This window comes from Arachis hypogaea, chromosome 12 (assembly GCF_003086295.3).
Source record: "Arachis hypogaea cultivar Tifrunner chromosome 12, arahy.Tifrunner.gnm2.J5K5, whole genome shotgun sequence".
NCBI lineage: Eukaryota > Viridiplantae > Streptophyta > Magnoliopsida > Fabales > Fabaceae > Arachis > Arachis hypogaea.
In genome coordinates this window covers 9,294,511-9,321,020 of record NC_092047.1, presented here as the reverse complement: position 1 = coordinate 9,321,020, position 26,510 = coordinate 9,294,511, and the positions used below count along the sequence as shown (strand labels likewise).

General features: G+C 31.8%; 4 protein-coding genes and 1 long non-coding RNA gene across 5 annotated transcripts; 1 reads left to right on the top strand and 4 right to left on the bottom strand.

Annotated features, from left to right (window-relative positions):
* The first annotated feature begins 4,323 nt into the window (after nt 1-4,323).
* Nucleotides 4,324-9,488, top strand: LOC112729634 (glutamate receptor 2.8). The gene is made up of 5 exons (XM_025779801.3): nt 4,324-4,697; nt 5,914-7,253; nt 7,384-7,696; nt 7,907-8,313; nt 8,682-9,488. The coding sequence occupies exons 1-5, from the start codon at nt 4,403-4,405 to the stop codon at nt 9,243-9,245; spliced, it is 2,919 nt and encodes a 972-aa protein (XP_025635586.1). The 5' UTR covers nt 4,324-4,402; the 3' UTR covers nt 9,246-9,488.
* A 559-nt stretch (nt 9,489-10,047) lies between these two features.
* LOC112726730 (UPF0481 protein At3g47200) lies at nt 10,048-13,505 on the bottom strand. The gene is made up of 2 exons (XM_025776242.3): nt 13,367-13,505; nt 10,048-11,503 (listed from the first exon to the last, which is right to left on the bottom strand). Exon 2 carries the CDS (start codon nt 11,460-11,462, stop codon nt 10,140-10,142), a length of 1,323 nt encoding a protein of 440 aa, XP_025632027.1. The 5' UTR covers nt 11,463-11,503; nt 13,367-13,505; the 3' UTR covers nt 10,048-10,139.
* A 3,300-nt stretch (nt 13,506-16,805) lies between these two features.
* On the bottom strand, nt 16,806-17,758 carry LOC140177275 (uncharacterized). The gene is made up of 2 exons (XM_072210436.1): nt 17,564-17,758; nt 16,806-17,471 (listed from the first exon to the last, which is right to left on the bottom strand). Exons 1-2 carry the CDS (start codon nt 17,618-17,620, stop codon nt 16,983-16,985), a joined length of 546 nt encoding a protein of 181 aa, XP_072066537.1. The 5' UTR covers nt 17,621-17,758; the 3' UTR covers nt 16,806-16,982.
* A 649-nt stretch (nt 17,759-18,407) lies between these two features.
* On the bottom strand, nt 18,408-19,386 carry LOC112726729 (uncharacterized). The gene is made up of 3 exons (XM_025776241.3): nt 19,302-19,386; nt 18,793-19,177; nt 18,408-18,691 (listed from the first exon to the last, which is right to left on the bottom strand). The coding sequence occupies exons 1-3, from the start codon at nt 19,380-19,382 to the stop codon at nt 18,408-18,410; spliced, it is 750 nt and encodes a 249-aa protein (XP_025632026.2). The 5' UTR covers nt 19,383-19,386.
* Nucleotides 19,387-21,203: 1,817 nt separating this feature from the next.
* LOC140177274 (uncharacterized) lies at nt 21,204-22,233 on the bottom strand. Its single transcript, XR_011869092.1, has 4 exons — nt 22,164-22,233; nt 21,981-22,071; nt 21,819-21,900; nt 21,204-21,291 (listed from the first exon to the last, which is right to left on the bottom strand). It is a non-coding gene; the product is annotated as an uncharacterized lncRNA (long non-coding RNA).
* Between the last annotated feature and the right edge of the window lie 4,277 nt (nt 22,234-26,510).

Genomic DNA, 26,510 nt, shown 5'->3' with positions numbered 1-26,510 from the left:
CAATGATAACAACATCATGAAGAAAGAGAGTGGGAGATGAAGTAGAAGACACAAAGTAGAGAAAGAGTTAGAACGTGACACTTGAGGAAGATGTCAATATTAACAGAGGAAGAATAAGACATTGGCAGTGAACAAGACCATTCTCGCTATCACCAACGTAGAACTCAAGGTTGAACGCGACACTATGCTCGACGTAGATTCTCGCGTCGACTCCACCATGTCCGTTGAGCTCGACCAGGTCCACGCTGAAGCTCACTAGCTCGGCTCTACCTACGAAGAACTCAGGTCGTGCTGGTGAAACTCTCTTTGAAATCAATCGTGGTTGTTAATGTTGCAAGTGTGAGAAGTGCATGAAGTTAGTCCCAAATAAAAAAAAAAAGTGAGGATTTTATAAGATGAGAAACCTATTAATTTATTACTTTAAAGTTTTGAGTTGAATGTGGTGTCTTTATCAAAGTCGATGGTTAAGGGAGACAGAGTAAAAAATTAAGTTAACTACATAATAAAAAATTATGAATAATTTTTCGAATAATAAAAAATAAAATCACTATTTTTAGATTTTACAAAATTTATAATAAATCAACCCCTACTAAATTATATATTAACCTGAAAAAAATAAATTATATATTAAATATTATTTACGTACTAATATAATAGATGTTATCGATTATTAAGTCATAATTAATTTTTTATCTAATTTTTGGTAATTAAAATTTAGATAATTAAAATTATTAAATATTAAATATTTTATATCAAACTAATTTTTTTGTTATTGAAATTACAAAAAATTAAATTCTTAATTAATTCTAAATTTAAATTTAAATTTAAATAAAATAATAAAATATTATTTTTTTTGGCCTTTCGCGTACTCAAGCTCTCTAGTCTCGAGATTGATTCTTGATGGCAATTAGAACATTGACCGTGATTGTCCCCGACGATTATAGGTTGGAGTAGAAGACAAACGAACTTTCAAACGTTGCGAAAATCAGGCCCTCTTTTGAGGAACTACATTGGCATTTACATGCGTGCGGTTTGAATTTTAATTTTGGTTTTATACTCGATTACTATATTTTTTTGGGTTACTTAAGTTATTTTTGTATCAATTTACAATTATTTGTTATAATTTTTTATATAGTAGAAGTACATAAGAAGTACATAATATATAAGATATAATAACTCAATAAATATATTATCTAAATTATTTTTTTTATCAATAGTAGATATAAACTTATTTATTGTGATTTTTTTTTATAATGAAAATACATCAAAAATATATAATATATAAGATTTAATAATCTAACAAATATTTAGGTAACACTTTGAAACGATAAAGCGCCAAATACTCGTCTAATATTTGATGGTCATGATAACGATAATGGCGACCATAGTATGGCAAACAAGGCATCAATGTAAGGGTCGAAAGCAGTGATGGGAGTAGCTTTATAACAAAAGACCCGGCCGTCTCCACTCTCTCTTTCATTACAGAGAAGAAAAAAGAAAAAGATAGCTAACAGATTTGTGGATTAAATTCGGCAAACAGATTAATTAGAGAATTGTTTAGATTATGTATTTTTTTTAATTGTTTCTTTATTATTATTTACCAATGGAGTAGGATTCTAATTATCGTTTTTCAAATTGCATTGATATATCTACAATTTCTAATTTTGTACTCCAACTGTACTCCAACTATATTATAGGGTCTTCATTTTTGTCATTAGAAAATTTTTGTGGCATTACTCTTATTGTTATTTGTCCAACTTTATAGCAGGGAATTGCTGAAGCTTATGAAATATGGAGATTGTGCCTACTTTTAATGTTCCCTCTGTTGAGAAATTTGAATTGTGCATGTTAGTGCACAAAATATGATTTTTAGATTTCTGTCACACTATGTTGTTATTTTTGTAGTTTTTCTAAACATTTGGCCAATTTCTTTATGATTGGTTCGAAGAGCCTTTGCAAGTTTATTTGAGGGTGCACCTAAGATTCGCAAAGATATAAAGGTATATCTTATTTGGTTATACAAGTGTGGGTGCTTTTATTTACTTATTTGATATATAAGTGTTATTTTTCTTAGCTATCTGACATAATTTTACTTTGCTTATGACTTATGAATTAATTTTTTTTGTCGGATGCTTAAATCTTTTAAATAGTAATTTGATAATTAATTCTAATTGTATACTTATTGAATTCAATCAGGTATTTGTTCAATTATTCCTTTAGACCTATTTTATCTTATATATATACATTGGGAGGATGTACTTTTTATTTTTTATTGAGTACAAATTTTTAATTTATAAAAAAATTTTAGCGATTAATTTTAATAAAATGAAAAAGAAAAAGTGAAATAAATAATAAACAATAAATAAATAATTAAATATAGTGGAAGAAAAAAAATTAATTGACACCTTGAGTGAAAAATAAAAAGAGAATATCTGAATATGTGAACGCATCAAAAATTATATTCCAAATAGAGGTCTAGCTATTTCAAATTTCAAAGGCAATGGTGGAAATATAATTTTTATCTTTGGATGATTAAATCTTATTAATTTATAGTGCAATTTACATTATCTTTTTTATTGTATTTTTAAGATTCTATATTAGTAATTATATTAATTCTATGTGATGCACACAGCTTCATGATTCATGTGGCTCCATGAGTTTTTCAACATGGCAGAATCGGTAATTCAATTCAATGCAATTGCGAATAGAATAGTAAAATGTAGACAAACTTTTGGTAATTCCCAAATTATTTAGCATTGAATAAATCAATAGACTTCACAAATTAGTAAATTTATATTTTATAAACGTTTTTTAAAGTTAACTGTTAATAGGAATTTAATTATAAAATTTAATATAGTATAAAAATTTAATTAAAAAAAATATAAAAATTTAATTAAAAATTTAATTAAAAATTTAATAAAACTATAAAAATTGATAGAATAATTAAATCTTAATTTAAAAGTATTTTTTTATTTCTATATTTTAACAATATTGCATAATATATTTATTATTAATATTAGTGTCTTGTCAAATATTTTTTATGTTCATCAATTCATATTTTATTGATTATTTTTATCTAATACCAAAAAATCATAGTTCAATAATTAAAAAAATTTTATAAACAGTATAAAATTAAAGAAAAAACACAAAAATAATTAAAAAAAAACAAAAATTCAAATCAAACAATTATAATATTTTTATATATAAATAATGTCTCTTTTTTATCAAGTAATTATTCAAATATTTTTTATTATTTAATTAGAGAGTTGACCCTCTATAATATTGTATATTTATTTTTTTTAATATAAACAGATTAAATTTATATAATAGGACAACTTTTATTATTGTGTTGTTATTATATAATCTAAAATTTTCACACATACATTAAAAAATTAAATATGGGGCAAACCTATTATTTTATGGGGACATTATATATATAAGTATGTATGTGCTTACAATTTGGTTTTTAAAATTTAGTGGGGGCAACTGTACCCCCACACACATACAAGTAGATCTATTTCTACATATTTGTATGGATAATTTTTATTATCTCAATAAATAATTTGACTAATTTAATTAAATTTATTTAAATTTAGTTATGTAACATCACTATTAAAATATTTGAACCTAATATTTTTTTAATTAATGTGCAAAGTATATTCATATTTTAACCAACCTCGCATTTTTATTAATACCGTACACATAAAATAATATATACAACAATAAATTAATAAGCACAAATACAATTGCATATATAATTGCTATTGTTATATAAATAAACCCCCAACATGTGGGAGTAGAATCACGATGTGAGATGGGTGCAGGGTCAATCCGTCAACGTTATATAAATAGTATTTTTTTTTTTGTTAATTTTTCAAATACAAGCACGTTGTACAGAGATATTGATACAGTCTACCTTTCTTTTACTGACTTGACTTTGGTAAAACAAAAATAGTCCATCAGTTCAAACATATAATCAATAGAAATAATATTTTTATTATTTTCTGTTATACTTTAAAATGTATATTTTTATTAAAGTAGTATATATTTATTTTTTAAAAGATACACATAATATTAAAAAATAGTATAAATAACACACTTCTATAATCACTCTTACATTTGATAGCTTTCTATATGAATATATTGGTTACATAAAATATTAAGAATACCTGTTTATATTTATATTAAAAATATTGAAAGATATAAATAAAAGATAGTAAAATTTACACAATAAAATTTTAATCACTTTTAAAATAAAGATGGTGAAAATATTTGTGTCCACAGACCGCACCTACTACTACTAGGTTTCCTCTATCAACATATATAATGAATTTTCGTGAATAAAAACATTTAAGCTATCTGCTTGGCTACCTTCACATTATTATTACTAATACCAAGGAAAATGGTGAAGCATCAACCTCGTAGCACCTTGGATCTAAGTCTCTGGTGGTTCTTTGGTGTGTTAGCAATAGTAGTGATGGGTCAAAGAAACAGTAGTGGTGCAACAACACTTCCAACAAGAGTAGTGAAAGTGGGAGCGGTGCTTGATGTTGGTGGAGCAATGGTTGGAAAGATTGGTTTGAACAGCATCAGAATGTGTATCCATGATTTCTATGTGTCTCATCCACATTACAAAACTAGGCTCCAACTCATTCTAAGGGACTCCCAAAGAGACATTGTTACTGCTGCTGCTCAAGGTTCGTTCCATCTATTTATCTATATATTCCCTCTTATTATTAGTAGCTTTGCTTTTTTGGTAATACTAGGGGAATAAAAAAAAAACAGAACATTCATTAATTATTACAACGGAAAAGTTTAGGGCCAGCAACTTTGATAAATTCTGGCTAGCATGTAAGAAAAGTGAGTCATTAGATGAAATCTCATATCAATATCACACCATTAAAACCATTATTGATGACTATTTGATGGCTACAAATCACAAAAGTTGCTGCCCTCTAACATTCTTCGGAGTCTTGCTAGGGAGCCAATGGACTATTTGTACAATGTGTATAATTAGGGGTGGCAACGGGGCGGGTTTTTGCTCTACCCGACCCCGCCCCGCCCTACAAAAAACCCGCATGAAACCGCCCCGCCCTACCTGCGGGTAGTAAAATGTTAAACCCTAACCCGCTCCTGCGGGTATCCGCCCCGCCCATACCCGCCCCTATAATTATTAAATCCAACAAATAAAATAAAATTTTAAAAATTATATAACCACCATTTACATACATAGCATAAATTAAAGTAAAAATTTATATATAATATAATATTATTAATTATTTTACTAATTATTTTATATATGTTACATATATTATATATTAAAAATATATATATTTATATATATATATATTATATATACCGGGGCGAGTAGGGGCGGGTCTAGCCTAAACCCGACCCCGCCCCGTCCCGTCCAAGAACCCACCCCGTTAAAATCCGCCCCAGTACGGGGGTGGGTAATTACCCGCCCCGAGCGGGTAGAGGCGGGATGGGTACCCGCGGATTCGGGTAGTGTTGCCACCCTTATGTATAATGGGCTATTGAATTACAAAATGAACATCTCAGATACTATCTAGAATAACCATTCGAGTACTAGGGATAATAAACATCTTCCTAAAAGCTTAAACTGATTTTTGGGTTCACCAAGGATCAAACTCTTGACTTTCGATCTAGGTCATGATACCACTCATCCCAAAAGTTTCAGCTGATGCAAAAAAGTAACACTAATTATTATATCTCTAATACTCCCTAAACCTTCATTGTACACATTGTACAAATAGCTCTTCGTACTTTCCTATAGTATATCTAATCATTGTACACTAAGGTGACTTAGCTTACTGTTTTTTTCACTAGAGTAAGACATATAGGTTCCTACATTAATCAGCTCCGTTATTTTCTATTTTTACGACGATGTAGCTGTGGATCTTATAAAGAATGAGCAAGTGGTAGCTGTGATAGGACCAATCACAACAATGGAAGCCATGTTTGTGATCAACCTCGGAGATAAAGCGCACGTGCCCATTCTCACGTTCTCAGAAATGAGCCCTTCTCTCTTATCACTCCACACCCCATACTTGTTCCAAATTGCACAGAAAGATTATTATTTAACTCAAGTCGAGGCTATAAGCGCCATTGTTCAAGCTTTTGGGTGGAAACAAGTGGTTCCAATATACGTGGACAACGGTTATGGCGAAGGACTCATTGCATCCCTAACCAATTCATTTCAGAAAGCATACATTCGTGTTCCTTATCTCAGCGCCATTGATTTCTCAGCCACAAATGATGTCATTGAGAGAGAGCTCTACAAGCTCATGACTATGCAAACTAGAGTCTTTGTTGTTCACATGACATTCCGTCTTGCCTCTCGTCTCTTCTCCATTGCCAAAGACATTGGAATGATGGATGAAGGTTATGTTTGGATTGTGACTGCTGGAATTGCTAATCTTTTTAACTCATTGGACTCTTCGGTTATGGAATCCATGGAAGGTGTGTTGGGTGTTAGGCCTTATATTCCAAGAACAAAACAGCTTCTTGATTTTAGAGCTCGATGGAAAAGAGAGTTCTTAAGAGACAATCCAACACTTGTTGATGTTAATTTGGATGTTTTTGGAATATGGGCCTATGATGCTACTGCTGCATTAGCCATGGCAGTTGAGAAGCTTGACAACACTGTTTTCGGCTTCACTAATGTGAGCAACAACTCCAACAACGTGACTGATCTTGAAAACTTAGGCGTTTCACGAGACGGCGAGAAGCTGAGGGAAGCTTTATCAAATGTTAGATTCAAAGGTGTTGGTGGTGAGTTCAAAGTAGTGGGTGGTGGGAAGTTAGAAACATCACCATTTGAGATAGTTAATGTGATTGGTAATAGTGAAAGAAACATTGGATTTTGGACACCACAGAAGGGACTAATCAGAGACATGGATGCAAATAATTCAACTTCTAAGGAGAATCTAAGAGCAATTCTATGGCCAGGGGACTCTTACTCTGTTCCAAAGGGATGGGAAATTCCCACAAATGGTAACAAGTTAAAGATAGGAGTCCCAGTAAAAGATAATGGCTTCTCTGAATTTGTGAAAGTAATCCATGATCCTATTACCAATTCTACAAAGGTCACCGGGTTCTGCATTGATGTGTTTAATGCTGTGGTAGAAGCGTTGCCTTATGCCCTTCCATTTGAATTCATTCCATTTGAAAATTCCAACAATGAGATGGCAGGAACATATGATGATTTGATCACCCAAGTTTATTATGAAGTAAGTAAACTGTCTATTACATAATTGAATGAATGCACGTGTAAAACTACTTTACATGTATGTCAAAATTAAATTCTTATTATTCATGAGTTTAATCTGATTGTGAAGCAATGTATGTCTATTGGTGCAGAAGTTTGATGCTGTGGTGGGGGACACAACAATTACGGGAAACAGGTCCAAGTATGTCGATTTCACATTGCCGTACACAGAATCTGGTGTGACTATGGTTGTTCCAGTAAGAGACAATAGAAAGAAGAATGCATGGGCCTTCTTGAAGCCATTGACATGGGACCTTTGGGTAACAATATTTTTTACCTTTGTTTTCATAGGATTTGTTGTTTGGGTACTTGAACACCGAATCAATGAATGTTTTAGAGGGCCTATGCCTTATCAAATTGGCACTAGCTTGTGGTTTTCCTTCTCAACCATGGTATTTTCTCATCGTAAGTCTCTATGTCTACTCACTTTGATTTTGATATATTCTTCTTAATTAAATAATTGCATATATAAAAAGATAAAAACTCATCTGCAGTTTTGGCGAGTTTGACTAAATTGTCATCTAATGATTTTTAATTATCAACCGACAACCTTACATGAAGATAACTACATACGAATTTTCACCGTATGAAAATGTTAACTTTGCAATTATGCAGAAGAGAGAGTGGAGAGCAATTATGGAAGATTTGTGGTGATAGTATGGGTTTTTGTAGTTCAAATTCTGGTTCAAAGCTACACTGCAAGTCTTACCTCTCTCTTAACAGTTGAACGACTACGCCCAGCATTTACAGATGTTCATCAACTCTTAAAGAATCGGTTGAATGTTGGTTATTTGGAAGGTTCTTTTGTTCATGAAATCTTGAAGGATTTGGGGTTCCATGAAAACCAGCTTAAGATATATAAATCTGCAGAAGAATGCAATGATCTCTTCACAAAAGGAAGTGCTAATAATGGCATCGATGCGGCTTTTGACGAAGTCCCTTACGTGATGCACCTTCTTGGAACTTATTGCTCCAAGTATGCCATGGTTGAGCCAAGATTTAAAACTGGTGGCTTTGGCTTTGTAAGTTCCATCTATCCACTGCACCACTTTTTATATATATAATTCAATGACTATTTACGTGAGTTGAGTTTTCACGCGAAAATAATAGTTAAAAATTATTAGATATTAATGTTTAATATCTAATAATTTTTAATTATCATCTTCGTATGAAAAGATTTTTACTAATTTTTTTATTTCTTACATGTAATTGTCTTCGCATGAAAATGAGAATTGAAAATTTTTAGATGAGAGAATAACGGTTCTTGAATTTTTACTAATTTGATGGCTACTCATATGCAATTATCTTCTTATAGAGATAATAGTTTAGAACCTTTACATAATTTATGTGTTCTTAACTTCTTATATATATATATGCTATGTATATTCAGGTGTTTCCAAAAGGGTCACCTCTAGTGGGAGACATATCACGTGCAATCTTGAATGTGAGTGAAGGAGGCAAAATGAGAAGAATTGAGAATGCATGGTTGAATGGAAGCAGTTGTCAAGATTCAAATAACAATGCAGCACAAGTATCTTCTACAAGCCTAGGACTAGAAAGCTTCTGGGGTCTGTTCTTGGTTGTAGGTATTTGTTGCTTATTAGCCCTCGTTATCTTTTTAGCCACATTCATATATCAGCATAGACATATTTTGTTAAACCATAATCTCCCTGATGATAGTAGTTCTATAAGAACACGCATTGGAAAGTTGCTAAATACCTTCCATGAGAGAGATCTAAGCTCCCACACTTTCAAGAAAAGTGATTCAGGCGTAACTTGTAGTCTTACGTCAGCACCAACAAGTGTGTCTTCTTGCCCTCCAATTAGTCCATCTAGTTACACAGGCTCAGGCTTTTCGGGTACTCCAAATACTCAACACAAACCTACACAAGAACCTCCTGTCATTACAACAAAAGGGATACAACCTCTTATTAAGCCACATAGATCCCTCTAGTTCTAACATGATTACCTAATTATCTTGTGTTAACTGTTAAGCAATAAGCACCTTTCTTTTTTTTTGTTCAAATAAATGTCTAAAATTAATTATCCATGGAAAATATGCATGGAGTTAATTAGTTTATCAGCTAACTTTTTTCCCTTTCTGTTTTGAAAACAAGATTAGAATTACCTTTTTCACAGTCGTAGAACATAAATTTGTAGAATTACCTTTTATTTTATATATTTTGTTAAAAACATACTAGTTATTGTTTCTTTTTGAAACAAAATATTATACAATCAAATTTTTTTTGCCCCAATTTATGAAATTCGAGGATCCTTCCCTAATTCCGATTGAATGCCATGGTCATTTAAATCTCCCACAAGTAAAATATGTTTTCAAAGCCTTTGTTTACAAAAAAATCCAAACACAAACATTAAGTGAAGTAGCTCTGGTGCAGGCATGTAAAATGAGGGTTACGGTAATCATAGATCTGATAATCTGAAAATAATAAAAAAAAAACCAACATTATTTTAAGTCTTACTGATGGCTGATTTTTTTAGATATTGGGCAGAGCTTGATGTAACACTTAGTTATTGGATTATATGATATTTTTCAGAATTTTAGAGATGGGACAATTCGCAGAGAGCAAATTAATGCAATAGATTTTTTTAAATTTATCTATACAGTTTAGTTGATTACTTGTAGCTTAAGTAACTAAGATAGTTAATTAGTTAGTTGATGTAACAGTATGCAAGTTAGTTACACTCCATGTGTATATAGTGTACATCTCAATGAAATGATCAATCAATATCGAAACTAAAACACAGAACAAAGACATTTTATTTGTGTCTCAATATATGTGTATATTTTTGTTCTGAAAAAAGAAATTAAAAGGGAGCTCAGTTAGTTTTATTTAGAAATTAAAGCATGAATATTGCGATAGAAACTAACGATGGTGAAGATGAGAACAAAAATGCCGATAATGGTGGAACTGCCTCTCCAAGTGTCACGAAAGTACACCCTCCTAACTGTCCCCATGGTCTTTTTCCAGCCACTCTGGTTGTGGAGTGTGAGTTCTCTTATGACTTTATAGTAGCACGTCTTACTGGAAACCACATGTTTGGAAAGACTCTTCACCAGATTCACCACTTCCTTATTACTCACCTGTTCTCGAAAAATGCATCCTTTTTCCACCAACAACTCTACATCTTCTTTGGTGTGAATGAGAGAGTCCAACAGAGACACATAGTTGGTGATGAAAGGTTCATCCGAATAATGGTCCTGCTCAAAAGCCATTAAGTTCTTGAGAACACATATTGTTCCCTTATCAACTTTCAACCGTGGGAACATCAATAGAGCTTTGAAACTCTTGAACCATGATGGCAAGCAACCCAAGCAGAGTAAGTAGCCATTGAATGGCTTCTTCATCTTGAATGTTATGTCAATCAGTCTTCTATCACCAACGCACTCAAAGCTTACCCCAGCCTCATACAACTTGCTTGCGCTCACTTGCAAATTTTCTTGCTTTATAAACAATTCTAAGCTCCATTCCGGAAGACAACACCTCCTAACAAAATCAACAAAATGATGAGCTGCCTTATTGTCCCTTTTTGAATATTCCGCATACAGATAAAGAGATCCAAAATAATGGTGGGTAAGTTCATGAAAATCTTTACAAGGAGTTGCAACTTTATGATAGAGTTCCTCCAACACATACAATGGAAGCTGATTCTCAAGAAGCAGCAAGTCCCTCTGGATACCTTTTGTAATATGATTGGTTAACATACATCGATGTTCAAATTCCCACTCACTCAGAAAGTGCTCTACGATGAACACAGCATCTAGCAGCACTATTTCCACAAATTTCTCATTGCTTATCTCTGGGAACTTCTGTGCATAACTCTGCCTTATTGTTTGTACTTGACTTTCGAGGAAACATTTGTATTTCTTCATGGCTTCGTCGTTTGAGACACGCTTCCAGAAGTGCAGCAAGTACCTGTACTTTAGCTTTTGCATTCCCTTCAGCTCTTCTTTGTCGAAGTGAATGGGTCCTATTGAGATCCACTGAGGGGTGAAAGCTTCTTCATCCATCTTCCTAAGTTTGGAAGGAACTGTGTAGATCATGCACACATCAGATATTGGAGTCAATTCTTCTTCAAGGTCTTCAACATCGATCACGTGTTTAACCATCTCCAATGTTGAATCAGTAGCATCAGTGGTAGCAGTCGTCATCTTGCTCCAACTAATTAACCAAACTTCACTTCTTATGTTCCCTACAGCAGTGGACCAAAAGGATCACTTTAAATTAGAAACCAAAAATGAAGAAAAGATTTTAGTTTTGAAAACTGATTTTATATTTGTGTATGTATAAATATATTTGATATTTAATTCACTTTCAATATTTATTTTATATATATATATATGACTAATTTAGTGACTAATTATTATTAGTGTATACTTAATATGGCTGAAATATAAAATTTACATGTAGAGATATATAAAGTTGTTTAGTGAAAGACACCAAAATAAAGACAGATCAAATTTTTATATTGGCTAAAATAATAAATTTTGTTGATGATATAATCTTGTTATTTTATATATATAATGTTAAATTTTGAATCTCATGTTTTATGTAATACATGAATACAAACATCACTAGGAAAAAAAAAGTTAAAATAAAGATATTCAATTAGAGAAAAGTTTAGGGTCAACAAATTTTTTTTTGGCCAATATTTTTAGTTATTTATCTAATATTATTAGTTTAATAATTTAACAACATAATTTTTGGCCTACCTAATTAGTAATTATAAATCTTATTGACCATTTAGCATTTTTAGTTCAATTACACTGGATTTGGTTTTGATAATAAGATAAGACAAGACAAAATACTAAAAACAGGACACAGAAAATATAAACACAAAAATTAATATTTTTGTATTTTATTTAGTAGTGAATTGAATATAAGATAGAACAAATAATAAAAAATTTATTTTATTTTTATTTTTTCACATAAAATTTAGAATAAAAAATATAATTATAAACATTTGATAGTGATAAAAAAATAAAAAAAGTTATGTATCTGTTCAGTAACTCTCTGTCTTTTCTTTTCTGTAAAATAGAATGCAAAATACACTAATTTAGTGTCTCAAAATACAATATCTTTATTCATGTCTCAGTGTCTTGTCTTCGTAAAGAATAGGATAAGACAAAACCAGAGAACAAGATACAAAAGACATAGAAACAAAAATTAGTGTTTTTTATTTTATTTGGTGATAAACTGAAATAAATTATGAAAGTCAAATTTTTTTTATTCAAAAAATTTAAAAAATATATATATAATAATAAAAAATAGAGTTTAGCTAATATGTGTTTTAAGAGCACATGATAAGTTTATTATTAGTGAAATTTTTATTTAAAATATAAAAAATTCAAGTTTTTAATGTATTTATTTTATCTTTATTAAATGAAAATATTTTAAAATTAAAAAAATAAAAAATAAAAAATAAATTATATTCTGTATTTTTTATGTTAATGAATTATAGTTCAAATAGCATAGTCTTTCCATACTCATTTAAGATTGCGAGTTCGTATCTCCCTATCTTTGATTAAAAAAAAATGTCTTTTTTTTTTTTTTTTACAAGAGGGTACTTTATGTATGTGAGTCCCAACCAATTTGTTATGCTATAAAAGACATGAATAAAACAAGGAAAGAAAAGAAAAAAGGCGAGGAAATGAAATTAAGTAAATCATTTAACCAAACACAGCCTTTATGTGTACTCATAGATCAGATGTGAAACATAACATATCAGAAAGAAATCACTTGATGATATGGCAAAAACACTTAGGACAATTGTTTAATTACCTTTCCATGGTGTAGTATAGAATCTCTTGCATTTCTAGATCTGAATATAAGAGAACATTTTAACTAAAAAGGCTTTTTTTTTTTTTGGTGAATGACTAAAAGGCTTTAACTAACCTACCCCACTTCTAAATTATATTATACAAATTAAAGAAATTGTCAATTAGTACAGAAAAGAGAAAACATATATATGGAAAAATCACAAGACAATCATCAAAATCAAAGAAATAGAATGGACATAACATGGTGAGATTGGTGATGAATATAGATTAAGAACCTGTTTTGTAGGAATAAGTCAAAGTTTCCAAGTGCTCTTGATCAGTAATGGCAAAGATGAGTTGCAACTTGCAAGTGAGAGGGAGCAGCTATGAGAGTCAAAGAAGATTTTAAAAAATGAGAAGAATCTGATAAAACTCATTTAGCTAGGCTTCACATTATTGTTTATATAGAACATTCTAAAATCACTTAACTCAACCATAATTAAGCTGGTTAGATTACCAAAAAAAAAAAAAGCTGGATAACTCTGGTTCCAACAACCAGAGATGAAGGGTTTCAAGTTTTTAATCAATTTAAAAATAATTAATTATCTCTCGGTTCTATTTTTAAAATATTTACATTTGTATTTCGTTTTTTATCTTCAAATTTTAGTTGTATTATTTTATTTTATTAATTTTGGTATCCACCATTCTTTATTATTATTATTATAATAACCAGTGGTAACTTTCATTCTATTTTTTAATCAGGGACGACAAACTTGGATCTTATAATAATATTTGTAGCTGACTTGACCATGTTCACTTCTATATTGTAATTCACATGCAGTAGGTAGGACTATGTTATATATCTATCATGTTAACCTACGGATAAATAGATGAAATGACAAGTATGTATATAACAACCTGATGTATTAAAATGAAGAATGACCATGAATATACAGTGAAAATTGGATGAATAGTGTGTAGATCGGTGAACTTAATTGAGTGGGTTGTGGGTCCTGTGATAGGTGAAGGGAGACTAAAGAAATGGACTATATATGTATACATAAATCTAATTTATAAATGGATTTGAGAATTTGAGATGGAATAGTGTTTTAATATAGTGGTTGTTTTTGAAAATTTAGTTGTCTGATTTATATTTAATGCAATTTGAAAATTTTTAAGATAAAACTAAAATAAAATAAAATATAAGAATATTTTTTAAATTTTTAACAAATTTAAAAGACAAAAAAATATACATTACATAATACATAATCATAATTAACTTCACATATATCTATATATTCACACGACAAAGAACAAGTAAATAAGTGCACATATATTATACTGCTAACTATGACTCCAAGTTAAGAAAATAATGAACCTGATGAAAGCTAATGTGGTTTTGGTCAACAAGCTATGGGCTCATCAAATTCTTAATAATAATGTAGACCCTTTTCGTTAGCTATAATGCATAGACAGCAATGATGAATAAAATAATTAAATTTATGTCCAGAACCTACTAATATGACCCACAGGTGCAAAAATAAATAAAATGTGGACAATGAGGTCACAAGGAAACGCAATAGTCATGCGGTCATATACCACCAACAATGCGTTTAAATTCATTTATGATAAGGATATATCAAAAATTAATTATTTATATAAAATATATATTAAAAATAAATTAAATAATACAAACAGTGACCAAACAAAGAGGTCTAAAGTGAGCATGATCCTTTCAATTTTTTTTAAAAAATTATTATTATATATAATATGTATATCATTGATTAACTATATGTATGTTAACATATTAAACCTAAGAAATTATAGGTAAACAGTTCAATATGTATAATGTATATTGCAATATAGCAATAGCAAGTAGTTTTTAAAAAGAAAATCGTATAAATGTATTATATATGAATATGTAATAAATTTGAAATAAATATAAGCCAAAATAAAATAATAAGTTAGTTTATTGATTACCCAAGATCTAATATAACAGTATATAACAGGATAAAATATATTTTGTTGTTAAAGTTTGTTAAAAAAAAATATTTTTAAGTTTTATTTTTAAATTTAGTTTTGATGCACTATCAGAGTAAAGTAATTTTACATATGCATCCAATCATATAATACCACATTAGTAAAATAACTACCTTTCATATTAATCGCGTGAATGTTTATCCAAAAGAATGAATATGATTGCATGATTGTGTAAAACTTTTTACACTATCAGTTTATCAAAATTAAACTTTTTATTTTATTTTAATTTTATCTCAGAAATTTTCGATTTAGATCAAATATACCATTAACAACTAATTTTTTAAAAAATTTAAAACCAATTTAATAATAATTTCACAAAAACTATCTTTAATATAAATAAATTAAATATATAATTGTTATGCATTATTATTAGATTAGTCCTAAACTTCTAAAAATTTAACTGATAGATATATATTTAATATAAATAAAAAAAATTTTAGACAAAATTAAAATAAAATAAAATTTAACTTTTTTTTAATTTTTAATAAATTTCGAAAACAAAAAATATAAGTTATCTTACGGGATACATAATACATAGTCATAATTAACTTCACATATATCTATATATATTCACATTACAAAAAACAAGTAAAATAAGTGCACATATATTATACGGCTAACTATGACTCCAAGCTATGAAAGTAAAAAAAGCTAATGTGTGTTCAAGCTAAGCAAATTCTCAGTTTCACGTCGCTGGATCTGTTGGTAATTAGTAATGGACAAAAAAATCTACCGATAAATAATTACTAACAAGATTTATACTATTAAATTTATTCCATCACTAAATCTAATAATATTTAACGATTTTTTTGTAGTGCGAGTATCTAAAATTTCTAACGACTGATAAACACTACAAAACTGCTGTGCAAATACTTTGTTACCTCAAGAAAGCCCCAGTTGTCGCAGGTCTCTTTTTCCACTTAGCACTGATCTCAGCCTCACTGGGTTTGTAAATGCCGATTGGACAATTTGTTCAAATACTGGCTAATGCTTCTTCCTAAGGACCACTTAATCTTTTAAGAGAGTAACTAGATTGAGAACCTTTATTTTATTTTTTTTCTATTAAAAAAAAAACTAGAGAATAAAAATATGTACATATTATTGTTATGGTGTTATTTTTCTTTTTAATATATTATTTTGTTTTCATTAAAAAAATTATATTGAGATTAAATTGTGTTATTATTAAAGTATTTATAGAATAGAATGATCCTCGCCACTACACCAAACCCGGCAGATAGCAGCGGTTATGGCAAGGATTAGCAGCGGTTTTTAACAGCGGCCAAACGGATAGCAGCGGTTGAAATATCCGCTAAAAGATAGCGTGCGGCTAAACCGTTTACAGCGGTTAACAACAACCGCTGGAACAACTGCTGTAAAATGATATTTTGCTGCGGTATAGTTTTGCTGCAATTTTTTCCGCTACAAAACCGTAAAAATATGACTGCCTGGAGATGGCAGCGGTTGTTAACCGCTGCAAAATACTATCCGTTGAGTTATTCTGTTAAGATATAGCAGCGGATCTAAAACCGCTGCCAAATGTTGAGTTACACTTTTTTTTTAAAAAAACCCGAATTTACACTAAAATATGCCAATTCTTTTATTCTTTATATGTTCTTCAACTCAGTTGTGTTAACGTATTAAAATAACTAACAGCGAATCAAACTATAAATTACGAAACAAAACAAAAATATATGCAAAAGTGAATCATTATAATAGTCATTTGAATTCATTGCATCAATGACTGTAAAATACGAATAGAGTCACCAGAATAAAAAACTACAAATAAATATCTCGAAAGTCATTATGATAGTGAAAAATTAGAGAGTATTCAGATTCCAACATTGATAATTCAGATCAGTAGCTGCCTGCACATCATCTCGCATGGGATGAAGTTGGTGCACTTGTCAAAGAATCCAGACCTGCAGCTATCTCAGGTGGCAAATTACCTCCTTGTTGCTGAACTATGTATGTTAATAAATTTCCCATAGTCTGTATTTTTGCCTTCCCTTCTGCTGCCTCTGCCTCCATTCTCTGTTTAGTTGCCTTTTCCTCTGCTGCCTCTGCCTCCATTCTCTGTCTCTTTGCCTTTTTCTCTGCTGCTGCTGCCTTCAGTTCTGCTGCCTCCGCCTTCAATTTTGCTGCCTCCGCCTTAAGTTTTACAATCTCCATCTGATACTCCTCAATCTGTACATCGTAGTCAGACTGCTGTGGAATGTTACGAAAAACCTGACTGGGACATGGACCAAAACCGAGTCCACGAACTCTTCCTGGGTGCTCCTTCCCAAGCACTTGTGCAAGGGAATCATTCTGTGAAAATTCCTTGCTGGAGGGGTCTTGGCTCTCAATAAGTTCAATTGCTTCCTGCAAACATGTGAAATCCGAATTTACACTAATTTAAATTCAATGGTAGTAATTGCAAAAAGAAATTTGAAAAAGTAAAGAAGATGATTTACCCCAACCAGACGCGCATTTTCATTCATATACGAACCATTCTTTTTCTTATGACTCATGGTCCATCCCTCTCCTCTACCAATAGGTCTTCCCTGTCGTAGCTCCTATAACAATGATCAACACACAATCATATAACAGACAACACTATAATATCAGAAACATGTCACCATTCTGGAACTGAATTTAAATTCATTACTTCTTCGTGTCTCTTTCTTGCCATCGTTTTCGAACCTCCGGTGTGTGTGTACAGTTGTTTCGAACGATTAGCGGCATTTTTTTACACTTCTCCTACACACAAAACGACAAACATAAATGTTATCGAGATAAAGTATTACACTTTTAATGGTTCTATAAGTCAGGCATGTACAACTTCAGGAAACACAAAAAAGGATAAGGTGACAAACTTTTTGGTAGTAGTTTTTCCACTACCACAATAAATTCAGCATATTTAGTAGTAATTCATAACGATTTATATTAGAAAACAACGAAATATCAACTAAATATTTGTTACCTGTGTGTCCTCATCCAACCGATATTCAAGAAACTTTCTCCAGTGAGAAGCCCTATTCCTGCTGGCTTACGCTTGAGGTTTTCCGCAAAAGTCAGTTCTTCGTCATAAACCTTATGGAACAAATGATTTCTTGTGTTCCTCCAAGAACTTCCTATTCTTTTTACAATTCCCCGCTTTATGATCCCTCTTCCATCGTCTTCATAGTGGAAGACTCGCTACAAATAGTTCAGATGATAAGATATTCTATATAAAAATCTGTACAGTCAATATCATCTGTGTGCATCTTAATCTCTCCTTGTAGTGTTCATTTAATAGATAAAAAAAAGCATTTTAAACTAAGCATTGGTAACGCCTTGCTTTATAAAAGAAATACTAAATATTACCTTAAACTGGTCAAAGGCATGCTCCTTGGAAGCCTTGCTCATTGTCTTCCAACTTTTTTCAGAAATTGGTAATTGTTGAAAATCAGACGCCAATGTCCCCAAGAACCCGCTCAATAGGCCCGCTGCCTGACCAACTTGTTGCAACTCTCTGTTATGGTTTAGCACGATCTTCTTTCCAGGAGGAATTGCTAATGCCTCCTTAACAGTCAGCTCCATACAATAAGTCACACCATTTTCTAACATAGGGAATGAACTTTAAATGTTAGTTTACTCAGCGAATTAGAATGCACGGAGAAGAGTAATTACACTTTCTAAGAAACTAGCATCAACAAAATACCTATGACATCAACAACCCAATAATCGGTGTCCTTTTTTTTGCCGTTGGCATTGCCTTGGCGTTCAACTTCACGTGCAGCAAATAAATCGTCCACATGGTCATCGAACGACTCGACCTCATCCATATCCGGGTCATAGTCTTCATCTTCTGAATGGTCATCCACAACTTCATGTAAATCCAGACGCTTTTTATTTGTCGCAGGAGTTCCAGCGTCCCGAATGTCACTTGACGAAGCCAGCCGTGCTTCATTGCGTGGTGGTCTAAACGGTCTAGCGTTAACCCGGGATTGTCGACCACCATTGTCGGAATGCGGAGGTGGAGGCACTCTAGCACGTCGCTGTGCACTAGAAGTATTTGCACCCGTATCATGTGTTCCATCCGTGTGCTAAAATCAAAGTAGTTAGTAAATCAACCAATTTTTTTTAGTATTCCCGCAAATTATAATGAATAACAGTCTATCCTTAAAGGCAAATGAACATTTGATCTAAGTTGTGCATTAAATAATTCACCGGTGTAGCCTGTGTTTGACTATCAGGGGCAGCTACAGGTCCGGCTGCAGTACCAACAGTGTACCGAGGTTTCCTTGGCATTTTACTTTTCCTTTACACAAAACATGGTCATTAGACAATTAGCAAGATAACAACAACGTAAAACTCAATAGTGCACAATGATTACATCAATTACATGAATCAAGTTTCAAACAAAACAGTGCACTAATTAACAATTTTAATGTCTTAATAGTAATAAATACATGAAAGTAATTAATTAAAAAAAGTGCTGTTATCAACTTTTAAAGGTGCTAATATAGGAGACAAACTTGGTTCTCTTAAATATGACATGACAAAAATTTTTTATCCCCAAAAAATAAGTCTCCAATTGATGTGAGAAATTAATGAAACTGCGACCTATAATTATATCAAAACAAATCGAGCATTACTGTAGTTTGTACATAGAATCATACGACCTCTAAACATCTATCACATTAAGTTTTCCCTAAACAATTCGTGTCCAGTTTTGAGGCCTTAATCCAAACCAGTAGGGGTAAGAGTCATTGAATATTGATAGTTACTCAACTTTTGCATAGCGACAATTTTTAGAAGTAAATCTAATTAATTTTGTAAATTTTTGGTAGCGTAGTAACAGGGCTATCTTGCTTGTAAAGCAACACATCATCAAGAACCAAAGGGAGAAAAATTAAGTATCAATACATGTGGGGCATTGCAATTTCAGCTTTAGACAACAAAATTAATACAATATTAAGTAAAAAATCTACATGCATGAGACCTCAAATATTTTAACACTAAAGACACCAAAGCAAGAATGTTGAATGACTCAGTATTAGTTTCATTACAGATTACATATACAGGATTATTTCTTCCTTCCTGCCCGTACTACGTACCTTTATGGCCTGTGGGATAAAACACACATTCAAGTTCGGATGAGAGCTCCTAAAACCAACAGCCTGCAAATCAGATTTCTATTTTGAATCAATGTTTGATAGGTGTTTTAGTAAAATAAAACCCTTTTAGATAAGGATAAATTCGAGAATATATTATCATACACTTTTCTGCACATATTAAGAATTAATTCAGGTGTGTTTGACTATGCAAAGGAATCGGTTACTACTGTGTATTATATTTTAATGTCATATGATACTATATTCATTTTATTAAAAATGCCTTGATTTTTATACTCTTAACCCTCCCTGTCCAACCCAAAGGAAGAAGCAAATCCAACAAAAGAAAAACGAAGCTTATAATTGGAATGTAATTTTTATGTGGAAAGAATTAAAAAAACAAAAAAATAGATCAACATAAACAAAAGGAACAATAAGGAACAGCAAAATTCCAGAGCTCCAGCTCAATAAAAAGCAGCATAGGACTTAAACAAAAAAATAGAAGAAATTAACTACCAAGAACAATCAAATATTGGCGTCAATGGATGAATGATTAATAATAATAAAATGTTAGCAGGTTCTTAAAGTATAAAAACAGAATCACAGATTAGTGGTTGGAGACAGAACTAAGAATGAAACTCATTTAAGAAAAAATGCAACTCAAACTCACAAAACCAATAATCCCAGCAACAATATCTCATATATCTGAACAAAAGGCATTTCAAAATCAAGAATAGCATTATAGCATCATGAAAATCACGCAAAACAGCAATTCGTACTATGAGTACAAGTTTGGAGTGAGCATTACAAAATTGGGATCAGCTCTCTGATAACTGCAAACAAGTGAAACAAAGTGTAAGTACATGTACAAGCTTACCACTGTGAGGTACAATTTTAGAAAGAGAAGCAAAAAGCTGAAAGCAATTCTCATTTTTATAACAGAAAACCAGCATGTCTACTAAAAGTGATACTTTATTAGGAGATAATTTAATTGAATTGAAAAAAAATCAAATTTTGCAAAGAAAGTAACCTGGCTTCTCGAAGACTTTCACTTTGAATACCAAACCCGAATTGTACTTTACCATCGGCACGATCCCTTGTGGCTGCGGGGAAAAAAAAAAGAAGAGGACGTCCTCAGCACTTCAAATCCAATACAACTATACAAGGATGACAACTTCCTCGCAAGAAAGTTAGCAAACAAGGACCCTCCCCTAACCCAAAATAAACGGTGAAAAGAATTACTCTCGTAGTTTCGATTGCCACCAATTAGCCTATACTCTAATTCTAAATCAATACTTTCAGGGCACAGATGATCATATCAAAATGTTTGAAAATATAACAAACGTTTAAATAATAAGTATAGTCTAGACTAACATACCAGTTTAATTTAATTTATATTAAATATTTTAAGAAGTATTAAATTTAAATTAAATATTGTAATATGACTATCTATGTCAGCCTAAACAATGTTTACGACAGAGCTGGGATAAGTAGAGTATAAATACAAAGCAAATCATTCGGATAGAAATGTCAGTGTCACAGCATCAGATTCTGTTACCCCATATCCAATAAAGCACACATGCAAAGGGAACATAAGCATGATTGAACAGAAAAACCCCACTATAGGCACCTGAAATGCTGAAAGTGAAAGAAGGTTTCCACCATGACTTGAATGCAAGTGCCAGTGATGAGCTACTAGGTCCAACTTTTGCCTGAAACTATGAGACAAAAAATACTTGAGTGATTTCTATTTACTCAAAAGAAAACTATGTAACATTGCATATTGTTTTACCTTCAGCAAGAAGTTTTTATTGGCTTGCCAGGATGCACCAATTTGAAAAGTGGAGTCGGAGATATTGTTTGCTGCTATTGCATCATCAACACTTTACACCAAAAAAATAAAATAAAAAAGATTCACCACATTAGCACACATGTATAAAAGCTTTGAATATACTTGTTAAGCCAAAAATAATACCTTGTTTGTAGCTCAAACCCAAGATCAATGTAGTTTGTAATTCCAACAACTGAATTCTATTCTAATGAATTTTTCACCTGTTCAGTTCAAGTAAAGTATACGATTTCAAAGTATGATTTATTCTGATTCAACAAGAACTTAAATCCATAAATTTACCAATTACTACAACTCACATTTTTTAGTAAAACCTCAATAACATTAGTAAGGGCAAACTTTTAACAAGAATTATTAATCATGGATGGAATTTTGCAGCACAAAGGTAAACTCTATCTAATTGTAAGTCAAGGAAACTGCACCCAAAATATATACAGGCCAATATCTTGCAGTGACGCCAAACTCAGCAACTTATGAAAACTTTAGTCACATTTGTATCCCAAGATAATATACAATGCAATTTGGCACCTTACCACACACAAAATGAGGCTACTTCCATGATTTTACCTGTGACCTCGAGATCACAAGGTAGCAAACTTATCATTGTGTCAAGACTCACCCTTTTATATTAATGCGGAAATAAAATTTTGTATATCTTCAGAGAAATGTACTACACAACATAATTAGTTGCCTTATATTTATCCAAATAAAAAAATTAAATATTAACAAATTTGTGGTTAATTAAACAAGTACAACAGATTTTTTATATATTTCTGTGAATTTCATTTTTTAGTCCATTTTGTATTTTTTTTTGCATAAATTTTTTGAGCATATCGTAGTATTTGAAATGTTAGCAGAAAAGGAAAAACGAATTGACTAATATATATATATGCTGCGTTCGGGAAGGATGAATCGCTCCCGAAAAGGAATCTATTGATTCTCTCGTCGCCGTAGTAAATAGTAGAATAGAGAAAATCGAATTTGTTTCTTCGTCTTTACAAAAAATAGGAGGAATTCACTAATTTAATTAATTAAAATAAACTGTAATAACCGCATGGATAAGCTCACACTAACCCGTCAATTTGAGATCCAATTCGCGATTTTCCTTGGGAAGTATCGGGAAGGAATTGGAATGTAATAATATCGATTCATACAGATACATAAGAAAAGGTTCTCTATTGATTCAAACTCTTAGCTGCTTTGATAGGTGCAATTGTCGTGGTTCGCCAGTAAGAAATTTTTTTAACTTGCAAAAAAAAAAGAATTCTTTTTTTTTCTCAGTTATTTCGATTTAATTCTCTGTAAATGTAAAAAAAAGAGTGTTTATAGTTCAGTTAATACTTAAAAGAGAGAGAGGGAGAAAGATAAGGACGCAGGAGGGTAGAATATTGATTTCATTTTTTACTATGAGATGATCATGAAGCTGATGCATGTGGTGGACCCATGCTTGCTTAGTAATATTTATTTATTGATTATTCATTCGGGTTCCTTCTCTCACTCTCCCTCAACACATGAAGAAGAATCTCTTATCCCCTCTTATATCACCCTTTTTACTGAGCCCTATTCATGACTTCAATTCGATCCAATTCAATTATGTTCCTTCTTACCACTCTCAAATCTCAATTCGTCTTCTCACTTTCCACCTTGATCTGATCAGACATGTACTAATAAAACAATCTCATTAGTTCCAGCAATAATTTCAAATAAAAAAAATAAAGTAGTAAATTTCCACACAAGAATTTCAGCAATTTATCAATAAAGTACTATATTTTAAATCAATTTATCCGTATGACTCAGATTAGCTACCTAATACCCGACTCAACACAAATAAACAAATAACTCAAAAGACCTAAAAAACAGTAAGAGATACTTAATAATGATTCTTAGTATATGCAATGAAAATTTTGTAAAGATGATTCAAAAAACTTGGAAAAGCTAAATGAATTCTATTCATATTCACGTTCAAGTTACATGCCTAACTTTGTTATTTTAAACTACATTGCACGAACAACAAAACAAAATCCAAAAACAAATAGGAGAGCAAACGAAAAGGTGTTACATAGGAGAAATCATCATTGACCTAAGCATGAAATGCAAAAAGACAGATACTACAGGAAGTAAATACATAAGAATGAACAAAAGAAAAAATGAAATAAAATACATTCACCTTAAGTGACTGAGCAGAAAATATAGAGCCAAAACCCACTAAATTAAAGAGCCTTCTTCTCAATGATTAATAAGACATGGTTATTGTGTAGAAGAGTAAGCTCAGTAGACGTGAAAAGATTATACGAAATCAGAATTATAAAGTGGGAAAGGGGTGAGGGAGGCGCAGAGTATGTTAACAAAATAGGAGAGAGTGACTGCTAAAATATTGGGTGAAGTTTTGAAATCCTAACAACTTCATCTCAATCAGATTTTCACCGTTTCCTTAACTACCTTATTTGATTTCAAATTTAAAATTTTAATTTATCAGATTAGAGTACCCCGTTTATACTTCTAACAAACTTAACCTTTTATTTAAAAATTTATCCTTTTAATTAATTATTTGTATGTGAACCAACTGCCTTCTGTTAATAATGTGACTGTAAATTCGGTCAATATGGCAAATTCGATTTTTGATTTCTTATCTTCAAAACAAATTTGATTATTAGTTATATCTTAAAGGTGTTTGGTCGTCTATATAATAACATATTTCATCCCATATATTTTTAAACTCAAAAAGTCTCCACTCATCTTATCTTCAAATGTTAGCAGCCAACACCAGTCTACTGTGAGTTTCATCAATTTTCAATCACACGTTCATTCAGGTACCACATGTTTCAGTCTTAGATACTAACCTCTTCTCCAGTTTTTAAACTCAAATTAAGAATGTTCTTAAGTTTTCAAGCAAGTAAAAATCTTAGTAATAGATGTTTCTTAATATAAAATTGTAACTTTGATTTTAAGCTGATTTTTTAAGTATTATCAAAATTTATAGTTATCAATTACACATACCATAATCATCATCATATGATTTATTTTTGTACATAGATTCTAGCATTATTAAAATTGAAGCCATCGAGTAACAACAACAACAACAAAGCCTTGTCCCACTAAGTGGGGTCGGCTACATGAATCAAACGACGCCATTGTGCTCTGTCATGTATCATGTCTACAGAGAGACCGTTTACATGTAGGTCTCGTTTGACCACCTCATGGATGGTCTTCTTAGGTCTTCCTCTGCTTTTCGCCCTTTGTCCATCTTCCATCTCATCCACCCTCCTGACTGGATGTTCTATCGGTCTTCTTCTCACATGTCCAAACCACCTGAGACGCGATTCAACCATCTTTTCCATAATGGGTGCTACTCCAATTCTCCCCCTCATATCTTCATTCCTTATTTTATCCAATCGCGTATGACCACTCATCCATCTCAACATCTTCATCTCTGCCACACTTAGCTTATGTTCGTGCTCCCCTTTAGCCGCCCAACACTCCGTACCATACAGCATAGCCGGTCTTATAGCGGTGCGATAGAATTTACCTTTAAGTTTTAAAGGTACTTTTTTGTCGCATATAAAACCAGATGCACTCCGCCATTTTGACCAACCTGCTTGGATCCTATGATTTACATCCTGTTCAATCTCTCCATTATCCTGTATGATGCACCCAAGATACTTAAAACTTTTAACTTTTCGTAGGGTGTTTTCTCCAATCTTCACCTCTATATTGGGGTTTTCCCTTCTCAGACTGAACTTACATTTCATATATTCCATCTTGCTACGGCTTATGCGCAGACCATACACTTCTAGAGCTTCTCTCCATAACTCCAACTTCTTATTTAGGTCTTCCCTTGACTCCCCCATAAGGACGATATCATCAGCAAAAAGCATGCACCATGGCACAGGCTCTTGGATGTGCTCTGTGAGTACTTCCAAGACTAATGTGAAAAGGTATGGACTTAAGGATGATCCCTGGTGTAATCCTATACCAATAGGGAATTCTTCTGTCACACCACCTTGAGTCTTCACACTAGTTGTGGCCCCATCATACATGTCTTTAATTGCCCGAATATATGCGATCCTTACTCTCCTCTTTTCTAAAACCTTCCATAAGACCTCCCTTGGTACCCTATCATACGCTTTTTCCAAATCAATAAACACCATATGTAGATCCCTTTTATTACTACGATACCTCTCTATCATCCTTCTTAATAGGTATATCGCTTCAGTGGTAGATCTTCCTGGCATAAATCCAAATTGGTTCTCTGTTACTTGTGTCTCTTTTCTCAACCTCCGTTCTATCACCCTTTCCCATAACTTCATAGTATGACTCATAAGCTTAATCCCTCTATAGTTTCCGCAACTTTGTATATCCCCCTTATTCTTGTAGATAGGTACCAAGGTGCTCTTTCTCCACTCATCAGGCATCTTCTCTGACCTTAAAATCTCATTAAAAAGCTTGGTTAACCAGTTGATGCATTTTTCTCCA